General features: G+C 42.3%; 1 protein-coding gene across 1 annotated transcript in view; it reads left to right on the top strand.

Annotated features, from left to right (window-relative positions):
* Igf1r (insulin like growth factor 1 receptor) overlaps positions 1-20,823 on the top strand; it is a gene marked incomplete at its 5' end in the record, with an annotated part of 255,295 nt that overhangs the window by 222,129 nt on the left and 12,343 nt on the right. Inside the window, 5 exons of the mRNA XM_015492990.2 lie at positions 4,907-5,136; positions 5,420-5,530; positions 8,907-9,066; positions 11,846-11,975; positions 17,229-17,363. Of these exons, the coding sequence (XP_015348476.2) occupies positions 4,907-5,136; positions 5,420-5,530; positions 8,907-9,066; positions 11,846-11,975; positions 17,229-17,363 (766 nt within the window). The remainder of the gene's footprint in view (positions 1-4,906; positions 5,137-5,419; positions 5,531-8,906; positions 9,067-11,845; positions 11,976-17,228; positions 17,364-20,823) is intronic.

The following is a 20,823-nucleotide window of genomic DNA, read 5'->3' as shown; positions in this document are numbered from 1 at the left end:
ACAGAAGAATGGCATTCTTCTGTCATTCTGGTTTATCTTAGAATTTATTCTGTCATTACCCTCCTGAGGAGGGTAATACAGTTTTTTTTTTTTTCCTGATTCACATTCCCTTTGTTAATACCTAATGAGAGTCATTTAGTTAAATGGCACAGAAAGTCTGACTTGGAAGCTGGATTGTACTCAATGGTTATTTCCCTTCCTCCACCCCACCCCCACTTTTTAGCTTTCTTTTCTTGCTAGTACACTTAAATACAAACTTAAGTTAGGCTAAGGGTGGTTGCCATTGGGACCTACAGGACTATACCTTTGTCATTTTGCTAGGGGCTTTTCCAAACACTGTCCAATGTTCTCCCTACTCCTCCTCTGGGTGGGTTTCCTTACAACCATCTTCAGGTGCAGAAATAAGCTCCAAGAAGGAACTTGCCTATGGTCACACAGTGAGGCAGTTGGAAAGCCAGGATGAGCTTGCTCTCACCAGCCCTTCCTGCTGCATCTGGTTGGCATGCAATGTAGTCAGTGTGGAAGAGGACCCTAGGGTCCCTGGGGCAACCAGGGAAGCTGGCCCATAGGATGGGCTGTACCAGGCTTGTCAAATGAATAATCAAGTGCATGACATTAGGGGAGTGTTCAGAAAAAAAATGTTTACTACTTTCCTTCTTCGGGAGAAGTGGAAGTAGATATGCCAGAAATGTGAGATAAGGAGTTGTGATTATTCTAATCAATTATCCTGATCAAATGAGAAAACATAGGAAAATACTTTGGTAATTTTAAAGTACTGTGTAAGTGTATATGGTTTACTATGATTTCTGTAATCATTTCTAATTCAATTATGTTTATAGCAGAGCTGATCAAAAACAGCCCCTTCTGAATGGGAATTGGGTACAGAATAAGTACATTATTCCTATTTACATAAAGATCTCAAAAAGTTGGTTTTTAGTAGATATTTATGTTTGTGTGTGTGTGTGTGTGTGTGTGTGTGTGTGTGTGTGTGTTAGACACAGAGGACATTCCAGAAGGATGAACACCACACTTATAAGAACAGTTACTTACAAAGAAGATCCTTCTCTTTTAAAAATAATGAAAACAGGGGGTTTGGATATCTAGAGTACTTGTCTAGCATATTACAGGGCCCTGGATTTAATCCCCAGCTTTGCCAAAAAATGAAAAAGAAAAACCAGCAAGATGATAGGTCTTCGTTTGTTATACTAAAAATAGCACTTTAATTTTTATTTTATTTTATTTATTCATTATTTTTGAGACAGGGTCTCACCAGGCTGGTGTGGGACTCCTGGGTTCAAGTTATTCTTCTACCTCAGTCTCCCCCATAAACTTGGGATTACAGGCATGCATCACTAGCCCAGCTCAATAATTGCTTTTTGAAAAAGAAAAGAAATCAAATCAGTAAAGGTATTCTCCCAGACAATGGGAAGACACGGGGACAGTGCAAGGCCACCTCTCCTCTCTGAAGATTATATAAGACTATACCACAGAATCTACTGTATTTTTAAATAAAGCATTGAAAGTGGGCATTTTCAGTTTTAATGATGAAATATCCAAGAAGTTTACAGAAAGTATTAATACAATAAAGTAAGGCTCTGTAACAGTGACTTGAATTCAAATTTTGTGTCCTTAACAGAATGCTTTCATAATATGTCATAGTTCTTCAAAACAAAACAGAAGCAAACTTATTGCCATCCACACCAACAGGTGGAAACAAGTCACCTCATTTGAACTTAATTTATTCAGCCTTTTAACAAATACCACATAGCCATTTTCCTCAAGGGAAAATAAAATGACACTGCATTTCAAAGGTGCTTAAAAACTTCTTTCTCCTAAAGCTAATCTGCATGTCACCATTCTCCAGACTACATTGAAAATCCCCTATAGGAAAGTGCTGATAACATTGTGCATGTTTATAAACCGCTATTGGGCTTAGGACTGCTGGTTAAAGTCTGAACTCTTGGGTTGAGTTTAAAGAAAAGGATTGAGGGCCTTGACTTCTGGGACCTCCCACAGAATGAATGTGATTGGTTTTAACTCCATGTTCTATGGCACACCACATAGTTAATTCTGATTAAAAGCCAGCCTGGATCTTCAGAGATAAATGGATAGAGACAGTGACTCTTTATACCTTCAGAGGGTATTGTGAAGAGCTGTATCTCCTGGCTGCCTTACATCCTTATTCCCCCTAAGTAAGCTTTAGCCTCCTCTTCAGGAGTGCTAACTGCCTCAGCCCTACAGAGGCCATATGAGAAATTCCTGAGCACATATGTATGATGAAACATAGAAATGTGTATGGAAAAAAAATTAAGAAACTTAATATTATCTATGTTAGATACTCCTCAAAGTATAAATTGGTGGTATCTCCTGGGCCTCATTGATAGTAAACATTTTTCCTTTAAGACATCACTAAAGGTAAATACTTGATGTGGGGATTGCCACACACAGTTATCAGCTACTGGTCTATCCCATCCAGCCGCAGACCCAAGGTCAGCCTCTGAAAACACAAAAGCAAATACAGGCATGAACCCCACTTCTAGTCCTCTATTTCTGAACCAGGACCACTTCCTTCCTGCCAGGCAGAATCTGTTGACTACTTCCCCTCAGGCAGAGACCTTAGCTCACAGCACTTAGGAGATCATGGTTATAATTGAAATTTAATGCAGATCTTATGGACTAGGTTGATTTTATTTTAATTTTTATCCTACCCATTGGAGCTGTAGGATGGGACCATTGTTTGATTTTTCTTTCTTTCTTCCACCTACCTCCCCACTTTTTTTCCTTCTTTCTTCCTGCCTAGAATTATTTATTTTCTCAAACCAGATCAAATCTAAGCTGCAGAAGAAATCATATGCAAGCTCAGTATTTACCACCCCGCCCCCAGCCCTTCACCCTGGTATCAAGGGAGTCCCTGGAATCACAGAGTCCAGGCCAAACTGCTACAGTCACTAGCAGTTCTCCCTCAGCACCAGAGCTCAGTTGCTTCTGTGCTTCACTAGTGATGCAGTGGCCAAAGGCAAGGCTGGGAGATGATATCTAGACTACAGAAGTCCTCCTGTTAGAAAGATGATGCAGTTCACATTAGTAACCTCACATTTCCTGGTAGCCATACTTTAAAAAAAAAAAAAAGAATGAAATAAATTTTAATAATGTTTTATTTAACCCAATATATCCAAAAATATCATCAGTTGAAATCAATGTAAAAGTTACTGAATTTTTTTTTTTTTTGCTAAGTCTTTGACATTTAGTGCTTAGACATGTCTCAAATGGACTAGCCCCATTCAGTAGCACTTGAATAGACAAAACAGGCTATGCTGGAAACCCTTAACATCTCTTTTGGATGCATCTGAGAAGTAGGATGTTACCACCTCTCACATGCACCTCTGACTTTTTCCCCTTCCAGAATGAAAACTCTTGTTGGGGATATAGCTCAGTTGCTAGAGTATTTGCCTTGCATGCACAAGTCCCTGGGTTTGATACCCAGCACCAAAAACAGAATGAAAACTCTAACCCCCTTTCCTACTACTACCCTCTTCCTCTGATTTCCTTTTGGATCCATTGATGAGGACAAGCAAACTTCAAACCCAGAATAATTCTTAACCATTTCGCTCAATTTTTCTGTCTCCTGTGGTTAGCTTGCATTTTTTTTGTCGTGGTTTTGTTTTGTTTTTTTGTTTTTTTTTTGGGGTGGGGGGGGTGGAGGGTTAATACTTCAACTTTTTTTTAAGATTGTTTTGATGACTTCTTTTTTTAATCACTAAAACAGAGAAATATGTTTTATTATGAAGAACACCATCTCAGGTCTAGGGTTATGATTGTATTTTTGTTGTTGTTGTTGTTTAGCAGAACGCTCTTTGATTCATTGTACACAAATGGAGCACAGTTTTTCACTTCTCTGGTTGTACATGAAGTAGAGTCATACCATTTGTGCAATCATATATGTACCTAGGGTAATGATGTCCATCTCATTCCACCATCTTTCCTACCTCCTCCCCTCTCTCCTTCCTCTTTACCCAATTGAAAGTTCCTCCACTCATCCCATGCCCCACCTCCATTTATGGATTAGCATCCATTTATCAGAGAAAACATTCGGCCTTTGGTTTTTTGGGACTTGCTTACTTTGCTTAGCATGATATTCTCCAACTCCATCCATTTACCTGCAAAGTCATAATTTTGTTCTCTTTTAATGCTAAGTAATATTCCATTGTGTATAGGTGCCACAGTTTCTTTATCCATTCATCTATTGAAGGTTGGTTCCACAGTTTAGTTATTGTGAATTATGGTGCTATAAACATTGATGTGGCTGCATCACTAGTATGCTGTTTTTAAGTCTTTTGGGTATAAACTGAGGAGTGGGTTAGCTGGATCAAATGGTGGTTCCCATTCCAAGTTTTCCATACTGCTTTCCAGAATGGTTGTACCAATTTGCAATTCCACCAGCAATGTATCAGTGTGCCTTTTCCCCCACACCTTTGCCAATACTTATTGTTGCTTGTATTCTTGATAACTGCTATTCTAACTGGAGCGAGATGAAATCTTGATTAGTTTTGATTTGCATTTTTTTCTAATTACTAGAGATGAAAGTGATGAAAATAAATAACCAAAAGGAACCACTGTTTGCTGTCCTATCCTAGGCTTCTTTGCTTCCTTCTGGTTCTTGTATGTTGATAATAATCTTTGAATTATCTTGGAATCCTCAAAGATTTAGAATACCTGTACTTTGTGCAGTCTTACTCAAGTCATTGGCATGGGGACATTTTGGAGAAAGCCATGTGATTGTCTCCTGATAGTCTGTGGATTTTAGGAAGCAGCATCTTGCATTATTTGGCCTGAAGTTTCCCCCAAAAGCCACGTTCTGTATGGGGGCTGTTTTCCATGCCTGTTTCCATCCTGGTTTCTTCTCTAGTGTACATTCCTGACGAGTGGGAGGTCGCTCGAGAGAAAATCACCATGAGCCGGGAGCTGGGGCAGGGGTCCTTCGGGATGGTCTACGAAGGAGTTGCCAAGGGTGTGGTTAAAGATGAACCTGAAACCAGGGTGGCTATCAAGACAGTGAACGAGGCTGCCAGCATGCGTGAAAGGATTGAGTTTCTGAACGAGGCTTCAGTGATGAAGGAGTTCAATTGTCACCATGTGGTAAGAGAAGTTCCCTGAAAAGCCAAGGTCTGACAGAGGAAAAAAGCATCCCCAGAGAGCCCCAGTGTGTCTGTGGTGACACCTGTGGGTTTGGTGTCCCGCCCTCTACCTTCTAGTTATGTTACCCCATTGCCTCACCTGCAGAGCTTGGTTGGTAGATGTCCTGGTCCTCCCTGCTCCTGGCCACCAGGTCCCAGAAACACACAGATAATTTCAAGTAGCATGAGTAATTGTGTGGACAACTCTTCCCCGACTGAGCTTTTCTCTTTTTGGTTCCTCACAGGTGCGGTTGCTGGGCGTGGTGTCCCAGGGCCAGCCAACGCTGGTCATCATGGAACTGATGACACGGGGGGATCTCAAAAGTTATCTCAGATCTCTGAGGCCAGAAATAGAGGTCAGTTTTGTTTTTCACCAACCTCACATGTTATCTCACCTGTAGAAAAATGTTTTGTCCTTAAATCAGTTTACTTTTTAACCAGCCTCAAGTGTTTCTTGCTACAACCTTGGTTACAGTCCTTATGTAAAGGATTTCCCAACTACAGTCAGTCCTTGACTTTTGTGAGAAGGACTTGTCTGTCCTTTCTCAGATCACTGTCCACGTAAGCAGCTTTGTGCCTTTGTGACTGCATTTCCTTATATCCATCAGGCCATGTTGGTGCTGCCCCCCTCTCTCGTAACCTTGCCTGCCAGCCTGCCCTGCTGCCAGGAGTCATCTCCTCCTCCACTAACTTCCCCGTGCACTTGACTCATCTCCTAGCACAAATTGCCTCTTGTGGTTCTATGAGTATATCCCTTCTTCACCCATCGACTTCAGTTTTTTCATTGAGCATGTAACTCAGGTCTCATTTGTGGCAGGCATTCTTTCCATAAATGCTTGTTGAAGTTCAGTGTTAGGCTGGATGGATTTTTGCCCTTATCTTTGGGAAGTTGCTAGGGTGATTTCCCACCCAGTTCTGTACACAAGACATCTGCTTACTCTCAAGCCCACCACACATGCACACACACACACACACACACATACACAGCCCTTTCTCAAACTTTGCATCTACATTTCAGGCTTGATCCTGTGTCTTGCTTGCACTTTTGATATGATAATCATATCAGCTGCACAATGGCTGTTTAGTGTAATAAAAATTTCAACATGCTAGAGTCCTATGTGTTAGTCATTGTGGTGTCTCCCCTTCTGTCCAATTAGCCCATGAGCTGTTTTTTTTTTTTTTTTTTTTTTTTAACATATGGAGACCTGACTTGCATGTTATGAATTTTAAGAGTTAGCTGGTAGATAAACACTGGGAAATAATCCCAGGAACACCTTTCTTTCATTGCGATGCCTCAGTGGGTTTCAGGTCCTTACTTTGACCCTGACCTTTGCTACTTATGAGTTAAGCATGATACCTGCCTGCATTCCCTGGAAACAGTAAGTCCCACCCACTTTTTTTTAACCCCTTTTGCATTTCTGTTGCCACTCTGTTTTTGTTTTCTTCTTTTAATCCGCAACCTGATCATCTCCCAAATGATAGTTCCTTCATATTAGTTCCAAGCACCTATTTACAAATGACCTCATTTATTTACAGCACATGGTATTTGGGGTGTTTTGAGAGCTACCACCTGAGTATGGCCTAAGGCTCTGAGCAGGGTGGTTGATGCCTCTCCCAGCCTCTGTCCCTCCCAGCCTCTGTCCCCAGCACCCCTGCATGGCAGTGCCTTTTCCTGGCTCACTTAAATCCATAAGCCCACATGCAGAAAACAAGCCTGATCAAGTAGGTGACTGGAGATGTGGCAGAATATTCATTATTTGCCTTCATTACTGGAGGTATGGTGGGATATCCACTACTTGCCTCATTCCAGGCACTCGTCCTCCTTCTTCCCAGTTCAGGCAGAGAATAAAAATTTATAACATGGGTTTTGGTGCTTGCTCCGCCAGTGGTTACTACCTCTGGTCCTCAAACAGCTACTACAGGTTTCTGGGCCTCAGTTTCCTCATGCGTAAAGTAAGAGGGTTGGGAAGTGGTTACTGAAGTCCTTTTCAGATCTAAAATTCACCTTTAGATTTGTCAGATTTAAGTTTTGTCTAACTTATGTGAAGTATAAAAGTGAGTATTCATATCCTGCAGCTACATTATATTCTACTTGCCCTCACCCACAGCCAGTTCAGAATTGCTTTTTTATACTGCTAAGTATAGGTGCATGTATGCTTGTCTTCAGTAGCTCTCACCAAATTAAAGATTTGTGCTCTCTTAAGAAATATGAAATAATGGTAACACCATGAACTGACAAAATGTCAACCCTTTCTCCCAGTGCTTAAAATTAAGTTCCTTGTGTTGATTATTTCATATTATGAGTGACAACTTCATAGTAAACATCTGTACTTCATACATACTCCAATAACTTAACTGTTATGAGTCTTACTTTGCATTTCACCTGCACACTTCCTGATTTACATGTTTAAAGCTCTGAAAAGGTTAAAAGGAAATGTTAGGTTCTAAGTGGCGAGAGCATATCTAAAGAAGACTCCTGTGTAAAAGGAGGAGATGATGTTGGCTTCCCTCAGTGACATGATGTCACTTCTCCAGATAACTGAGAGATGAGTATTTTGAGTCACCAGAGACCATCTTGATAGCCTCTTCAGAACCCATATATGTCCTGGAATGTGGAGAACCAACCTAGAAGTGCTGGAAGGGTTGTTAACTGCTTCTAGATACTGGCTTTCAGTGGAAACAGCCCCTCACTGGGCAAGAGCCAACACCCTCTAAGCCTTGGTCATGGGCCAGTTGATCATCCCAACATCGGACTATGGTGGAGACCACGTGGAAGAGCCCAAGCAGGAGTCCAGGTAGTTGGATACCAGAGCCCTGGAAATTTCCCATGGCCCTTAGGGCCTGAGCTAAGAAGGCAATGTGTAGAACCTGTCAGCAAAAATGCCTTTGCAATAGGGAAAACAAGGTAAAATTTGTCTCACAAGAACCCACAAAAGCTAGTTAACATTTAAACTATTGCATTATGATAAGTTTTTGCACTTTTTTTTTTAGGATAGAGAGCTTGGGACATGTATTATATGACTCTTTTTTCCAAATGGATTTATTACCATTTGAGGGTAATTCTTTTCAATTCTAAAGTGAATGTTTTGCCCTCTCTACAAAGAGGGGATGCTTATTCATATTGCTGGTCACTGTTTTATAATCTCCATGATAGCTTCAGCTGGACTTCATTTGTTCGTAATGCCCACAGAAAATAGTAGTACAAAGTGAAGAAATAAATCTTCGTATCTTTGTGCCTTAGAAGTAAGTGGAAAGTAAAGGAGTTAGACAATTCCTGACAGTGCTTATGTGGAAAACAAAACACGCAGAGTCCGTATGGGAAGCACATTTCTTGTTTCTGTGTGGCCTTTGTGATGTGCTCTATTTCTGTTCACCTGTGCTTTGATTATGGAAATCAAAGGAACATTTAAACAAATAGGAATCTGAGTAACCAAAAATCCTTAATATCAAAAGTTGCCTTAACCAAAACAGAAAATGTTGGTCCCAAGGAGTGTTAATTGGTATCTTCCTTAACAGCCCTGTGTGATGTAATCAAGGAGCAAGGACATGACTTCACCACCAAGCAGATGTCATGGTCTCCATAACACATTCCTTATAAGCACATCCTGATTTCTTTGCAGAATGACCTATTATGTTCAGATTGGACAAGGATGGATTTACATACCCTAAAGAAACTTGAGGTAGAAAAAATTCCTAAATTCTCAAGTGATTTTTTTTTTTAATCTCTAACAGAATAACCCAGTCCTTGCACCTCCAAGCCTAAGCAAGATGATCCAGATGGCTGGAGAAATTGCAGATGGTATGGCATATCTCAATGCTAACAAGTTTGTCCACAGAGACCTTGCTGCCCGAAATTGCATGGTGGCCGAAGATTTCACAGTCAAAATTGGAGGTATGTTCTTTGCTCTCCAGATCTAAGCAAGAACAAAATCTCAGTGTTTTAAGGGCCTTGTGGGCATTAGCCTATCTATGGAGAGGTTTTCCAGCTCATCCCCTGAGTGCAAAAACAATCAGTATGATTGTCTTCAGTTGCTAGTTAGTTGCAAACCTACCCAGGCTGGCTCTAATCCTGAGAGCATGTGGACATGGTGGTCCAGGTAGCTGACATGGTCCCCGAGGTTCCACTCCTCCTAAAATTTTAGGGAAAATACTTCTCAACGTTAACTACAAAAATAATCAAGACAGTGTCCACAGGTGATCTCAGCTGGAGAAAAATCATCATCCAATCTTCCTGCAGTTTCCCTGACTTATAAGGGAAACTTCCTTCTCCCACAGAGTTTTCTAAGAGGTAAAGTGCCTCCACAATGAAGCCCCTGCAACAGAGCAGGAATGGTGGCAGGGACAGTTACGGCAGTCCCTCAGTCGAGGAAGATCATGGCTTAATGGGTTTCATATCTGAGGTCCATCAGCCTTCATGCTGTTGACCCTGCTGTTAGGACAGTTACTGTTGTGATCTGGGCTTACCACACTACCAAGTAGACTCTGTGTTTCCACCGCTCACTACTGTAACAACAAAAAAAGTATTGGATTGAATCTCTGAAAGGCTGAAACTGTTTTCAGCCTTTTAGTTTGTTTTTGCTCTGGTCTTTCAATCTCCCTAACAAAAACATATAGTGTTTCTCAGGAAACCACCTGCTTTTACCATGACCTTCATCTTCCCACTATGATAGGATGATAGTTCATTTTAAAAAAAAAAAAAGAAAGAAAGAAATATTTATACTCAGAATCTGCAGAGAAGACTTAACATGCAAAGACAACTACTTACAGTTTAACCTCTTTGTCTAGCTCTCAAACCTTGTGCTCTTAAGTGTTTGCCCGCATTTAGCAATACTTTTTTTTTTTCCTTTAGCAATGATTTTTCAAATGAAATGTTTTGGTCCCTAGTGAGTGGTTTCCAAAGCAGAGGTGAATGTCTTTATTTGGCATTTATTTACAGTATCTGGAGATGCTAGAATATAACCACATCATAGATCAGATATCATTTAGTCATTGGAGTTACACATCCAGGATCCCCCAGTGCGTCCCTAGACCTGGCCCCTTGAGGAATCCTCACATTTGGTGCCCCATGAAGCCCAGCTTGGCTGTGCAGCCCTTCAGGAGGAAGAAGGGGCCCAAGAGGCAGTCCTCCTTCCCCAACCCACTCACTTGAGGGACTTAGAATGTATCTTCTGCCCAGTGTGCAGTGAGGCACCCAGTGAGGCTGAGGAGCAGATTCCTTCAGTCCTATGAGCCTGGTTTTTCTTTTTAGAATAAAAAAATTTTAGCTGTATTTGGGAAGAGAATTTTTTTCTGGGATTTTATTCTTTTCCCTTTTTTTTTAAATTTATTTGTTCTACTCAGTTATACATGACAGCAGAATGCTCTTTGATTCATTGTATACAAATGGTGCACAATTTTTTTACTTCTCTAGTTGTACCCAAAGTAGAGTCACACCATTCATGCAATCATAGATATGCCTAGAGTAATGATGTCCTTCTCATTCCACCATCTTTCCTACCCCCATGCCCCCTACTTCTTTTCCAGTTTTTGACAGCAAAAGCAAATGCTCTTATTTGCATGTCACTGGATTAATTCAGAGATAAGACTTCATTTGTATACTTCACAAGGTTTCATAAATGTTTTCCCAGTGCCCACTGTCTCATGGATTACAAGCATGACAAATAATTTCACTGAAGCCAACCTGATGGTCCTTAGCATGCAAGTAAATTATGTTGGTTAATGTCCAAGAAACTTTGTTCTCCTTGTGTTTTTGCTTTATAGCTTTACCTCTTTATGGCACAAGTTAGAGACATAATGGACATTTTTTAAAATCAGTGAAACCCTTTCTCGGAGAAAGGAAGAGTCCATGTTAGAAAAGGTTGTATGATTGAGTAGAAAATCAAAATCCAACAAAAGAAGCAATAATTCAGGATTATAAAGCAAACCTGCCATCAAACGTAATTCTGTGACATCTTCTAGAGACATAGAAAATGCAAGAATTTTTAAATATCATCTCTACAGCGCCTTATTGTACATTTTTTTAAGTATTTATTTTTTAGTTTTAGGTGGACACAATATCTTTATTTTATTTTTATGTGGTGCTGAGAATTGGACCCTGTGCCTTACGCATGCTAGGCGAGCACACTACCATTTGAGCCACATCCCCAGCCCTTATTGTACATTTTTGTACTGTGAATTGTTACAGGAAATATTGTCCCCTTTTTTAAGTAATGAAGTTCCTTGCTTTTCCCTGGCCATAGGCCTTGCTATCAAGTAAATGAGAGGCTACACTCTCTTGTTTCTTTGATCAGGTTTTAGAATTATATGTCACTGATCCTTAGTTTATGCAATACATATTTTCTTGATAAATCTTGGGACTGAATAATTTGTCAATGGTCTCTCATTTTAAATGCAGCAAGGGAATTAAATTCTTAAAGGAACCAGAGTATAAATGTATTTAAAAGCAGAGATTTCTTGATATTTTCTTGTTATGTGATTAATCACCCTTTACTATTCCTTCCTTATGAAATTGCAAGCCTTTATATTAGTCCATCTCAAAGTGGAGTAAGTCTGCATGTACCTTGAACACAGAAGGGGTGAAGGGCCCTGTGCTTTGACAGTGACCATATACTTGCTTCTACCTTAAGAGCTGCTCCTGCAGCATAACTGTGTGCTTTCTCTGCACCTTCCAGATTTTGGTATGACAAGAGATATCTATGAGACAGACTATTACCGGAAAGGAGGGAAAGGGTTGCTGCCTGTGCGCTGGATGTCTCCTGAGTCCCTCAAGGATGGAGTCTTCACCACTCATTCAGACGTCTGGTATGAGAGCCTTTTTCTGCAAGGCCAGCCCAAGGCATCCAGCCTTCGCACGTGCCACCAGTCAGGCTCAAGGGTTTTATTTTCCTCCTGATCTCTGCTCATTGCTATCCATTTCCAGCTTTAGCTCAGTGTTTTATGGACTAAAGCTGAAAAATGACTTTAAAGCTGGAAGTGTGGGCTTTGAAGTGGTCCTGTTATTAGTGGGCTAGCTAAGGATAGAAGGGCATTTGTGGGACCAACTTTTTTTTCTTTTTTTTAGTCTTTAGCAGATGTTGATTGTGTTTCTGGGAGCTGGGACATGCCAAAAGGTTTCACATCTCTTTGTTTCTCCCTTTGCCTACGACAGTAGATGGTGTACCTGTGTGTGATGCATTTGCATACGTGTGTGCCTGTGTCACCTAATTGAACCTTCAGATTGCAGAGAACACTTTATTTGGACCCAAAGCTTATGTTTCTTGATGTGTTGATCTCCATCTGCTGTCTGTCTTCTCCCAATGCGTGTTCATGGCTTTGTCCCCATAGAAGGTTATAGAAAGCAAAATACCTCCCTTAGTTATAAAAATGTATTATGATGGAAGATCATCAGCTAAGGGATGCAAAGACTTTCCTGTAGTACTCTTTATTGTATTCCCTGGACACATTGTATAAAGGCAGTCAGGTTCTGAAATAAAACTGAGATTCTTGGCAGACAAAAGCCCTGGCATATCAATCCACTTTCTCAAATGTCAGTGAGTGTCTTGGCTTTCCTCTTGGGAGATCCCATTGCTGTTGTATACAGAAATGGTAGTTGTTTACTCCAACTGTCCGGATGACTGCATAAGGGAACTATTTCAATAGTGACTGACATCATTTTTTAACCTCATGAACTTTTCCTTCACAGTCAAGGGCCTTAGATCTTATTTTGAAGACAGGTACAAATTGAAAATAGCATTTGAATATGACCCAGCCAAGCCTGATTGTTTCTTGAGCTAAAGGATTAGTTCTGTTCTACAGTCAGCTTACCCAAGATGGTTACCTCTTTTCTGTTAAATCAAAGTGTTAGAAATTTGAGGTGTCAGAAGAGGGCATACCTGGGTGCACACATGCATCTGTTTGTCTAAGCTTTTTGCTTCCAGAAGCTTTGAGGTCAATTTATAGGGTAGGAAACAGAAGCAAGGTAGGAAGATAAAGCTAGAGTTGTTAATACTTCACAGGCTCACTCTCACCAAATTCAGTTACCAACTGTCACTTCAGAGACCAACAAAGGTCTGAGACTACATAGCCATTATGAACAAGTAAGAAAAGATATCCATAAAGGACAGTAGGCATTTGGAATTCATTCCCTTAAATAGCCAGGCATTGGAAGTGCTTTGGGCTTTTGGGCATTTATCCAGGCCTTTGAGGATAACACATTGGGGAAGGCCAGGGTGCTTCTTGGGCTCTATCCTGAAGCTGTCCCCTCTCTAAAGAATGGAAATAATTTTAGATGATGTTCAGTAGCACAAAACAATCATTCCTAAATAGTTAAGGACTAGGAAATATGAAGAATTTTGTCTGGGTTTTGTAGACGAAAACTCAGAATCCTAAGGTTGGGAGACACCCCAGAGGTCAGTGTCCTGAATCCGCTTACTGTATCCTTCACAGCTGGCATTTGAGCTTCTGCAGAGATGCTTCCAGGGGCTATGTGTTCACTCCCTCAGCCTGGCCAGCTGGACTTTTCAAATGTCTATATTTTTCTCACACCCTTCTTACAGTCGGCCTCTCTGGGACACCGTTTTTGCCCTTCTGTCTGCAGCATAGTCACACATACTGCTCTGTTCTTGGTCAGGCTGTGGAGTCATCCAAGACTTGTCTCTGTCCTCTAGTTTAATACCCTGGGGTCCTGCTGTATCCTAGGTTTATTCCTTGGGTCCTTGGGCCTTTCGGAACTGTGGCTGCTCCTTTTGCAGTTCCTTCATCCTTCTCAAATGGCCCATGTGGATTAAAGAGCATGGTGTGCCCCTAGATATGTGGAAAACCAGGCAGAGGGGGCTGGGATTGTGGTTCAGCAGTAGAGTGCTCACCTAGTATGTATGAGGCACTGGGTTTGATCCCCAGCACCACATAAAAATAGATAAATAAAATAAAGATATTGTGTACAACTGCAACTAAAAAAAAAAGGTAAATATTAAAGGAAGGAAGAAAACTAGGCAGAGGATGGGGAGTGGGACTTGACAGCATATTGTTGCTCCCTTCCTGTGCACCACCCCACACACAGTCTTCATTTCTTGACTTGTTAAGCAATTTTCCAGAGAGGCACAAATTCCAAGGTTATTTGCTTCTTTGGTGACTAATTCCGAACAATGGGGAATATGGATTTCTTTGTAGGTGTCAATTTGCTGGTGGCTAGAACAGATATGCACTAACCTCTTTCCCCACCAAGTAAGATGATACCATGGGGTCTGTGTACTTGGAGGAAACACCCCAGTGTTCATGCTTAAAGAAGACTTTACAAAGAGGCATTTGTCTAATGTTTAAAGATTAAATCTGTCCACAAAATACTTGCTTTTGGGTGAAGGCATTAGTAGGTAAGTTCATGCAGTGAAATGCCTTCTTTGAAAAACATACAGGTGATGCATATTTCTCAGTGCCTCTGCCTGACTACGTGGCCTTGGTCAAGTCACCAGGCTTCTCTGGGCTCTACTGGCTTGTCAGTTAGGTGAAGAATGTCTAGGGATGCCTGTGCTCTCTGCTCCTTCTGTGGTACTTAGATAGATGTTTAAATGGCTGTTATGACAACTGGTGTTAGGTAGAAATGACACAGCCCCTGAACCCCGGAGCAGAAAAAGAATGGAATGTAGTTTTGTATTGAACTGTGAAGGACAACTACAGACTGGAGCACTTAGTGTCACAAGGACAGATGAAACTGACATCAGACAAGAGTCATTCAGGAAAAGAAAAAATTGTAGCTCAATATAATAAGAATTAGTGGTGAACTGTGTCTATTGCTTCCTGTTTTATTTCATATGTGTGATTGTGACGTTATCAGTTTGTGGAAGAAGCACATACAACAAAAGAAGCCATCCCTGTCTTCAAGGGATTAAGTCTTATAGAGAAGAGAAAGTGACCTGGCAGGTTGGGGTCAAGGAAACCTTCATAGACGAGATGAAGTTGTAGGACCACCCCACTGCCACCAATGAAGCAATGGGGAAAGGGGTTCCTGGCAGGGAATGCTGGGGGAGAATGGGGAATAGTAGTACTTTCTTGAGGAAATCAGGTTATTTACATGGTTACTGTGTTAGGGATTTGGGATCTATTCTGCAGGCTCTGAAAATTAAGGTTTCTGAATAGGAGAGTGACCTAGAGCTGTGTTACAAGAAAGAAGTTCACATTAGCTGGAATGGAAGGGTGCAATAGGCTGGGCAAGGAAGACCACCTGCACAAAGGAAGCACTCGGGGTGGAGAAGGAGGAACCACATACGGCTTGAACAAACCTGGGTCTTAACTGCCAAGTCATGAGACCTCAAAGAGGCTAGGGTGACCACAGGTGTACCACTCCAGTGGAATGGGACATTGGCTGTAGGGAGGCTGAGAGAAGAACAGGAAGCCTGACAGTTCAGCTTGAGACACACTGAGTTTGTGGAGGAGCTTGGAGTAGAGCTATGGGGCTCCAAGGGCCTGGGTGGAGCCATCCAGTTAGAACTGGCTGCCTGAAAACTGGTGACCTGGCCAGGAAAAGTGGTGGGGCTAGAGAAGTGGGGTTGGCAGAAGCCATGTCCTCAGATCATTTCTCATACCAGCCGGTAGTTGGCAAAAATAGAAAGCTCATCACTTTTGCTGGGTGGCATTGCAGCCTCTGAGCGTATGCTGCTTCTGTGACGGGCAGGTTTGGGAAAGCAGAGCTTCCCCACTATTGAGTTGATGGAAAACTCGATTCCTTTGCCCAGTTCTTTTAAAAGCCATGCTTTGGTTTTTATGGGTCTCTTTGTACTTCTGAAGACTATTTCTTGGTTACCTGCAGTTAGAAAGGACCATGGGTGGGTCAGTCCTCTGATTGCTAAGGTTCTGTTTCTAATGTGCTTTTTATATCAATTTATACAAAAACTTTTTGTTCATGGGAAAGAACTGAAGCAGTGAATAAAACATTCTGATACAGTCAATCCCCCAAGCTTCTTAGAGCTCTGGGTGGGAAATACCTTGCCACAGGTTTTTCCATGAGGCTTGGCTAGTACCCTGTGCCAGGTTCCACGAGAAGCCTCATAGGCAACTTGCTCACAGGCAGTCTGACTTATTCCACTGATGTGACCCTGGCATAGTGCAAATAGGTCAGGAAGAATTTGTGAAGGTGGGCATTTACCCTGGGAAGCTACATTGATTTTGCAGATTACAGCATTGCTTTCTTGAACATTATCTATCTGAAATTTCTACATAAATGCCTGTTTTAACTTGAACTTCTGAACTGATAGGCAAATCTGCAGGAATGGTAGAACTGCTCACCTCTTTGCCTACCAAGTTCATTGTTCAGTGAGCCTCTGTGGAAGGAGATTCTTATTGTTGTGTCACTCACTACTCATGGGCCAATGCAGCCCACCCGAGACCCCTACCTGTGGGGCAAGGCCTCTGAGCCAGCAGCTCCTGGGCTCTTTGCAAGTTCAAGGGTTCTCTTCTCTCTCCTGAGTCAAATCATGATCCCTGTAGAGCTTTTAAACATTCCAAGGCCCAGGGCCCCCGACCAATCAAATAAAAGCTCTTACTGGGAGCCCAGGCATCAGTCTATTTAAAACACTCCCAGGAGGTTCTCTTGTGTAGCAGTGTTCAGAAATTCTGGGATAAAGATTTCTAAGCTGATCATAAGAATCTCCGGAGGAGCTTGTTAAGATTTATTATCCCAAGTCAGTGACTGGCTAGAACCTGGAGGTCTGCATTTTTTTTTTTTATTATTCTTAGAATAAAACAAATTTGGAAAGTACCTCCCTATGGGGGTAAATGGCTGGAACTAAGCACTGAGGGCTGTGATCTAAATCAGGAACTTCTGCACCATGTAGGGATTGCTGAAAGCTCCCCCAGCATCAGTTGCCTCAGCTCTGCCATGAGGGCTAAAGTTGCAGGGAACATCAGTGGTGATGGGGGAAGGCAGATGTCCCACATTCAGCGAAGTGCCTGGCTCACTGCCAAGCAGTCACCTCCAGGAGGACAGTTTTTCAGTGCCTAAGGTTGAGGAAATATTGGAAAAGGGGGGCAGAATGGTCCTGCCCGTCACTCTCCAAGCTGCTCATGTATCTTTTCTCCCTGTAGGTCCTTCGGGGTTGTCCTCTGGGAGATCGCCACACTGGCCGAGCAGCCGTACCAGGGCTTGTCCAACGAGCAAGTCCTTCGCTTCGTCATGGAAGGTGGCCTTCTAGACAAGCCGGACAACTGCCCCGACATGCTGTATGTATTTTCTGAGCCCCCTCAGCTCCCTTTTGATTTATTTCCTCAAATAACTGTTTTCCTGAGTCATGTAAGATTAAAAATTACAGGAACCAGAAATTCTTTCTGGTCCTATGGGTGTGGTGATGATACCGAGCAGATTAGAACAGCCTTATTTATCCTCTTCAGAAGATCTTACAGGTCCTATGCCTTTTGGGCTAACACCCTAATTCCTTAATTATTCAGTTCTAATTTTCAGTTTGCTCTGTTTCTGAGTCCCAATGTCTCCATAAAATATTTGACTAAAGCAATCTTTGCTCATCTTTTCCACGTAAGGATTAAAAAAAAACAAAGTCAACAACACTATACTTACTACTCCTTTCTTTTTTAAAAAAATAAATATCTGATTTTTTTAAATCTTTATTTTGTTTATGTATTTTTATGTGGTGCTGAAGATTGAACCCGTGCCTCACATGTGAGAGGCAAGCACTCTGCCACTGAGCCACAATCCCAGCCCCACAATACTTACTACTCTTAAGTCAACTTCAAGGGTTTGGCTTCTGAAAACTTTTATGTAATGGGGGTATGTGCTTCATAGGCCTCACTTCTCAATGCTTCTTGGAAATGCTCCCAACATTTGTCAACTTTCCATCAGTCTAACAAATACCTCAGATAATCAACTTACAAAAAGAAAAGGATTCTTTTGGCCCACAGTTGTGGTGGTTTCAGTTGTTGATCAGTTGGCATGTTGCTTCAGGGGCTTGGATAGGCCAGCACTTCATGTCAGAAGTGCATACCAAAGCAAAACTGCAAACCCCATGGCCTCGAAGCAGAAGTAAGCCAGAAGGAAATGGGGTCCTACTGTCCCCTTCAAGGACATGCCCTAATGATTTTGAAGAGCTCCCAGTAGGCCCCACTTCCCTAAAGGTTCCACTATCTTCCAGCAGCATCAAGCTGGGGACCATGCCTTCAACACATGGCCTTTGGAGAACTTTAGTATCAAACTATAACACCCACCTGGTGTTTTGTGGCTTGGTAGAGGTCCAGGCTGCTGAAGTGGGTGGAGGACTAGTTGTTCTTCCTGGAGTAAAGTTGGGGAGATATAAAGATGTTCTGTTTGGATCATCAGTTACAGGACAGGTATAGAATGGGAGCATCAGGCTAATTTTTTATGTGTACATTAAGGCCCAGGCTCAGAGATTCTTCTGTATCCCAATAGCTAGATAAGAAGTAGGTTCTACTAGTATATCAAAAATTTGGGAATTTTCTAAAAATGCTTTTCAAGACAGGTTTTGCTTTACTTGAGAAAGCACTCCAGAGGAATTGTTGGGCTGTTTTTATGTCTGCATGAAATGTCACACAGATCTTCCTACCTACCCATACACCCTCCTTCAGTAAGTAAGTAAAGTACTGACAAGGCTGGAGCCCCATAGTGGCAGGATGATGTACAGGCAGGAGTTGGACACATGTCTGTGAGCACAAGGGAATGGACCCCAGCAGCCATGAAAGCTTTCTCACATGGTCTCTCAGGTGGCCTTGGGCCAGAGATCCATGCAGGTGTGCCAGCTCCTCTGCTCAGTCTTATGAAGCTAAAATCAAAGTGTTGAACAGGTTGTGATCTCATCTAAGGCTCAGAGTCATCTTCCAGCTCCTCAGGTTGTTAGCAGGAGTTGGCTCCTCGTAGCTGTAGGACTGAAGTCCCTGTGCTCTTACCACTTGTTGACTGGGCACCATATTCAGCCCTGGAGGCCATTTGAGTCCTTGCCACATGCCACTTCCATTGGCCATCATGGGAGAGCAGCTTATTTCTTCAAGACCTACAAGACTTTTCTGCTTCTACTGTTTTTATCCTGATTAAGTCAGATCCACCCAGGATAATCACACTTTTGTGCAATTCAAAATTAAAGGAGTCAAGTGTCATGTTTACAAGACCCCCTGCCATACATACAGATGAGGGGACTCTGTTTACACCAGAGGTGGGGATCTTGAGACCATCTTAGGATCCCACAGCCTCAGAAAGGGAAGTCTTTGTCTATCAGCAAAACAAAGTCTTGTTTTTTATTTCAAAGCACTTTGATTGTTACTCCCAAAACTGCATTCCATGTACAGGAAGTGAGCTTCATTCCCCTGGCTCTAGCTGTGTGAGTGAAGCGGGGAACTCAATACAGCACCCTCTGCTTCAAGATGGTATGCAGTAAACATTATGTTCATTAGTTGCTGCTTCTGAACATCAATCCAGCAGAAACCTGTTCTGTCCCAGGGACACTTTGCATGAATTAAGAAAGAAAGCTGCAAGGAGAATGCCAAAGAATGCCCCCATGAAGGCATCCTCCTCTCATTGGCTAGTATGTGTGTGTATGTGGTGGGAGGGTGTTCCATTTTCTCCTCTGAGCATAGGAAATCAGGGAGTGGCTTGAGCCTGGGGGCAGTCCTAGGCCTGCTGGGCCTCCCATTATCCCTTGTCAAAGAGACCTCCTAGTACAGCCTTTTCAGAACTCCACAACCCAAAGTTGGAAGAGACCTTGCCCAGCATATAATCCCACCTCTCCCCACCTATACGCAAAACCTGATAGTTGAAAACAACAATTAGTATCAATTATCTCACAGAGTTTCTGAAGATGAGGAATCTGGGAGTGGCTTAGTGGGATGGCTCTGGCTTGAAGTCTCTAGGTTCTTGCTGTCAAGCAAATGGGGTTGTGGTCCTCTGAAGGCTCACCCAGGGTGGCAGATCTTCTTCCAAGGCACCAATGTGGATGTGCACCATGTAAGGTCTCACTTTCTATGTGGACCTCCCCATAGCACCACTGGAATGTCCTCATGACACACAGATGGCTTCCCTTAGAGCAGGGCTCAGCAAACTCTCTAAAGGGCCAGATAGTCAGACAGTAAATATTTTTGGTTCTGTGGGCCCTCACAGTCTTGATTGCAACTACTCAGCTTTGCTGCTGTGTGCAGAAGCAGCCATAGAGATCATATAAATGAGCATGGCTGAGGTCCAATAAAATTTTACTTTTGGATACTAAAATTTGAATTTCATGTAACTCTGTGCTGTCACATAACATTTTTTCTTTAATTTTTTCCCCAACCATTTGTAAATGTAAAAGCCATTTGTAGTTCAGAGGCCCTACAAATTCAGGGAGACAGCAGGCCAAATTGGGCCCATAGACCTATAGATTGCCTGCTCTGCCTTGCCCTGGAGCTAGTGATCCATAAGCAAAGTGGCCTCCAGTGTCCTTTCTGACCTAATCCCAGAAGGAACACTCTACTGCTTCCAACTCCTCCAAGTTTCAGTGTGGGAGGGGATTACTCAGAGAAGCTCTGGGAGTCCTGAAAGCTGGTTTCCACCTTCTGTACATGCAGTGTCCCTTATAGGTGGCCATCTGCTGCCCACCTTGAACAGTAACTGCTGAGGTAAAATGTAAGAAAGGGAGCTATGAGCCCTGATGCCCACTGAATTTGCAGAAAGGTACATAGTGCCAGA

Source organism: Marmota marmota, unplaced genomic scaffold, assembly GCF_001458135.2.
Source record: "Marmota marmota marmota unplaced genomic scaffold, marMar, whole genome shotgun sequence".
Taxonomy (NCBI): Eukaryota; Metazoa; Chordata; class Mammalia; order Rodentia; family Sciuridae; genus Marmota; species Marmota marmota.
This window is presented reverse-complemented; position numbering and strand designations above follow the sequence as displayed.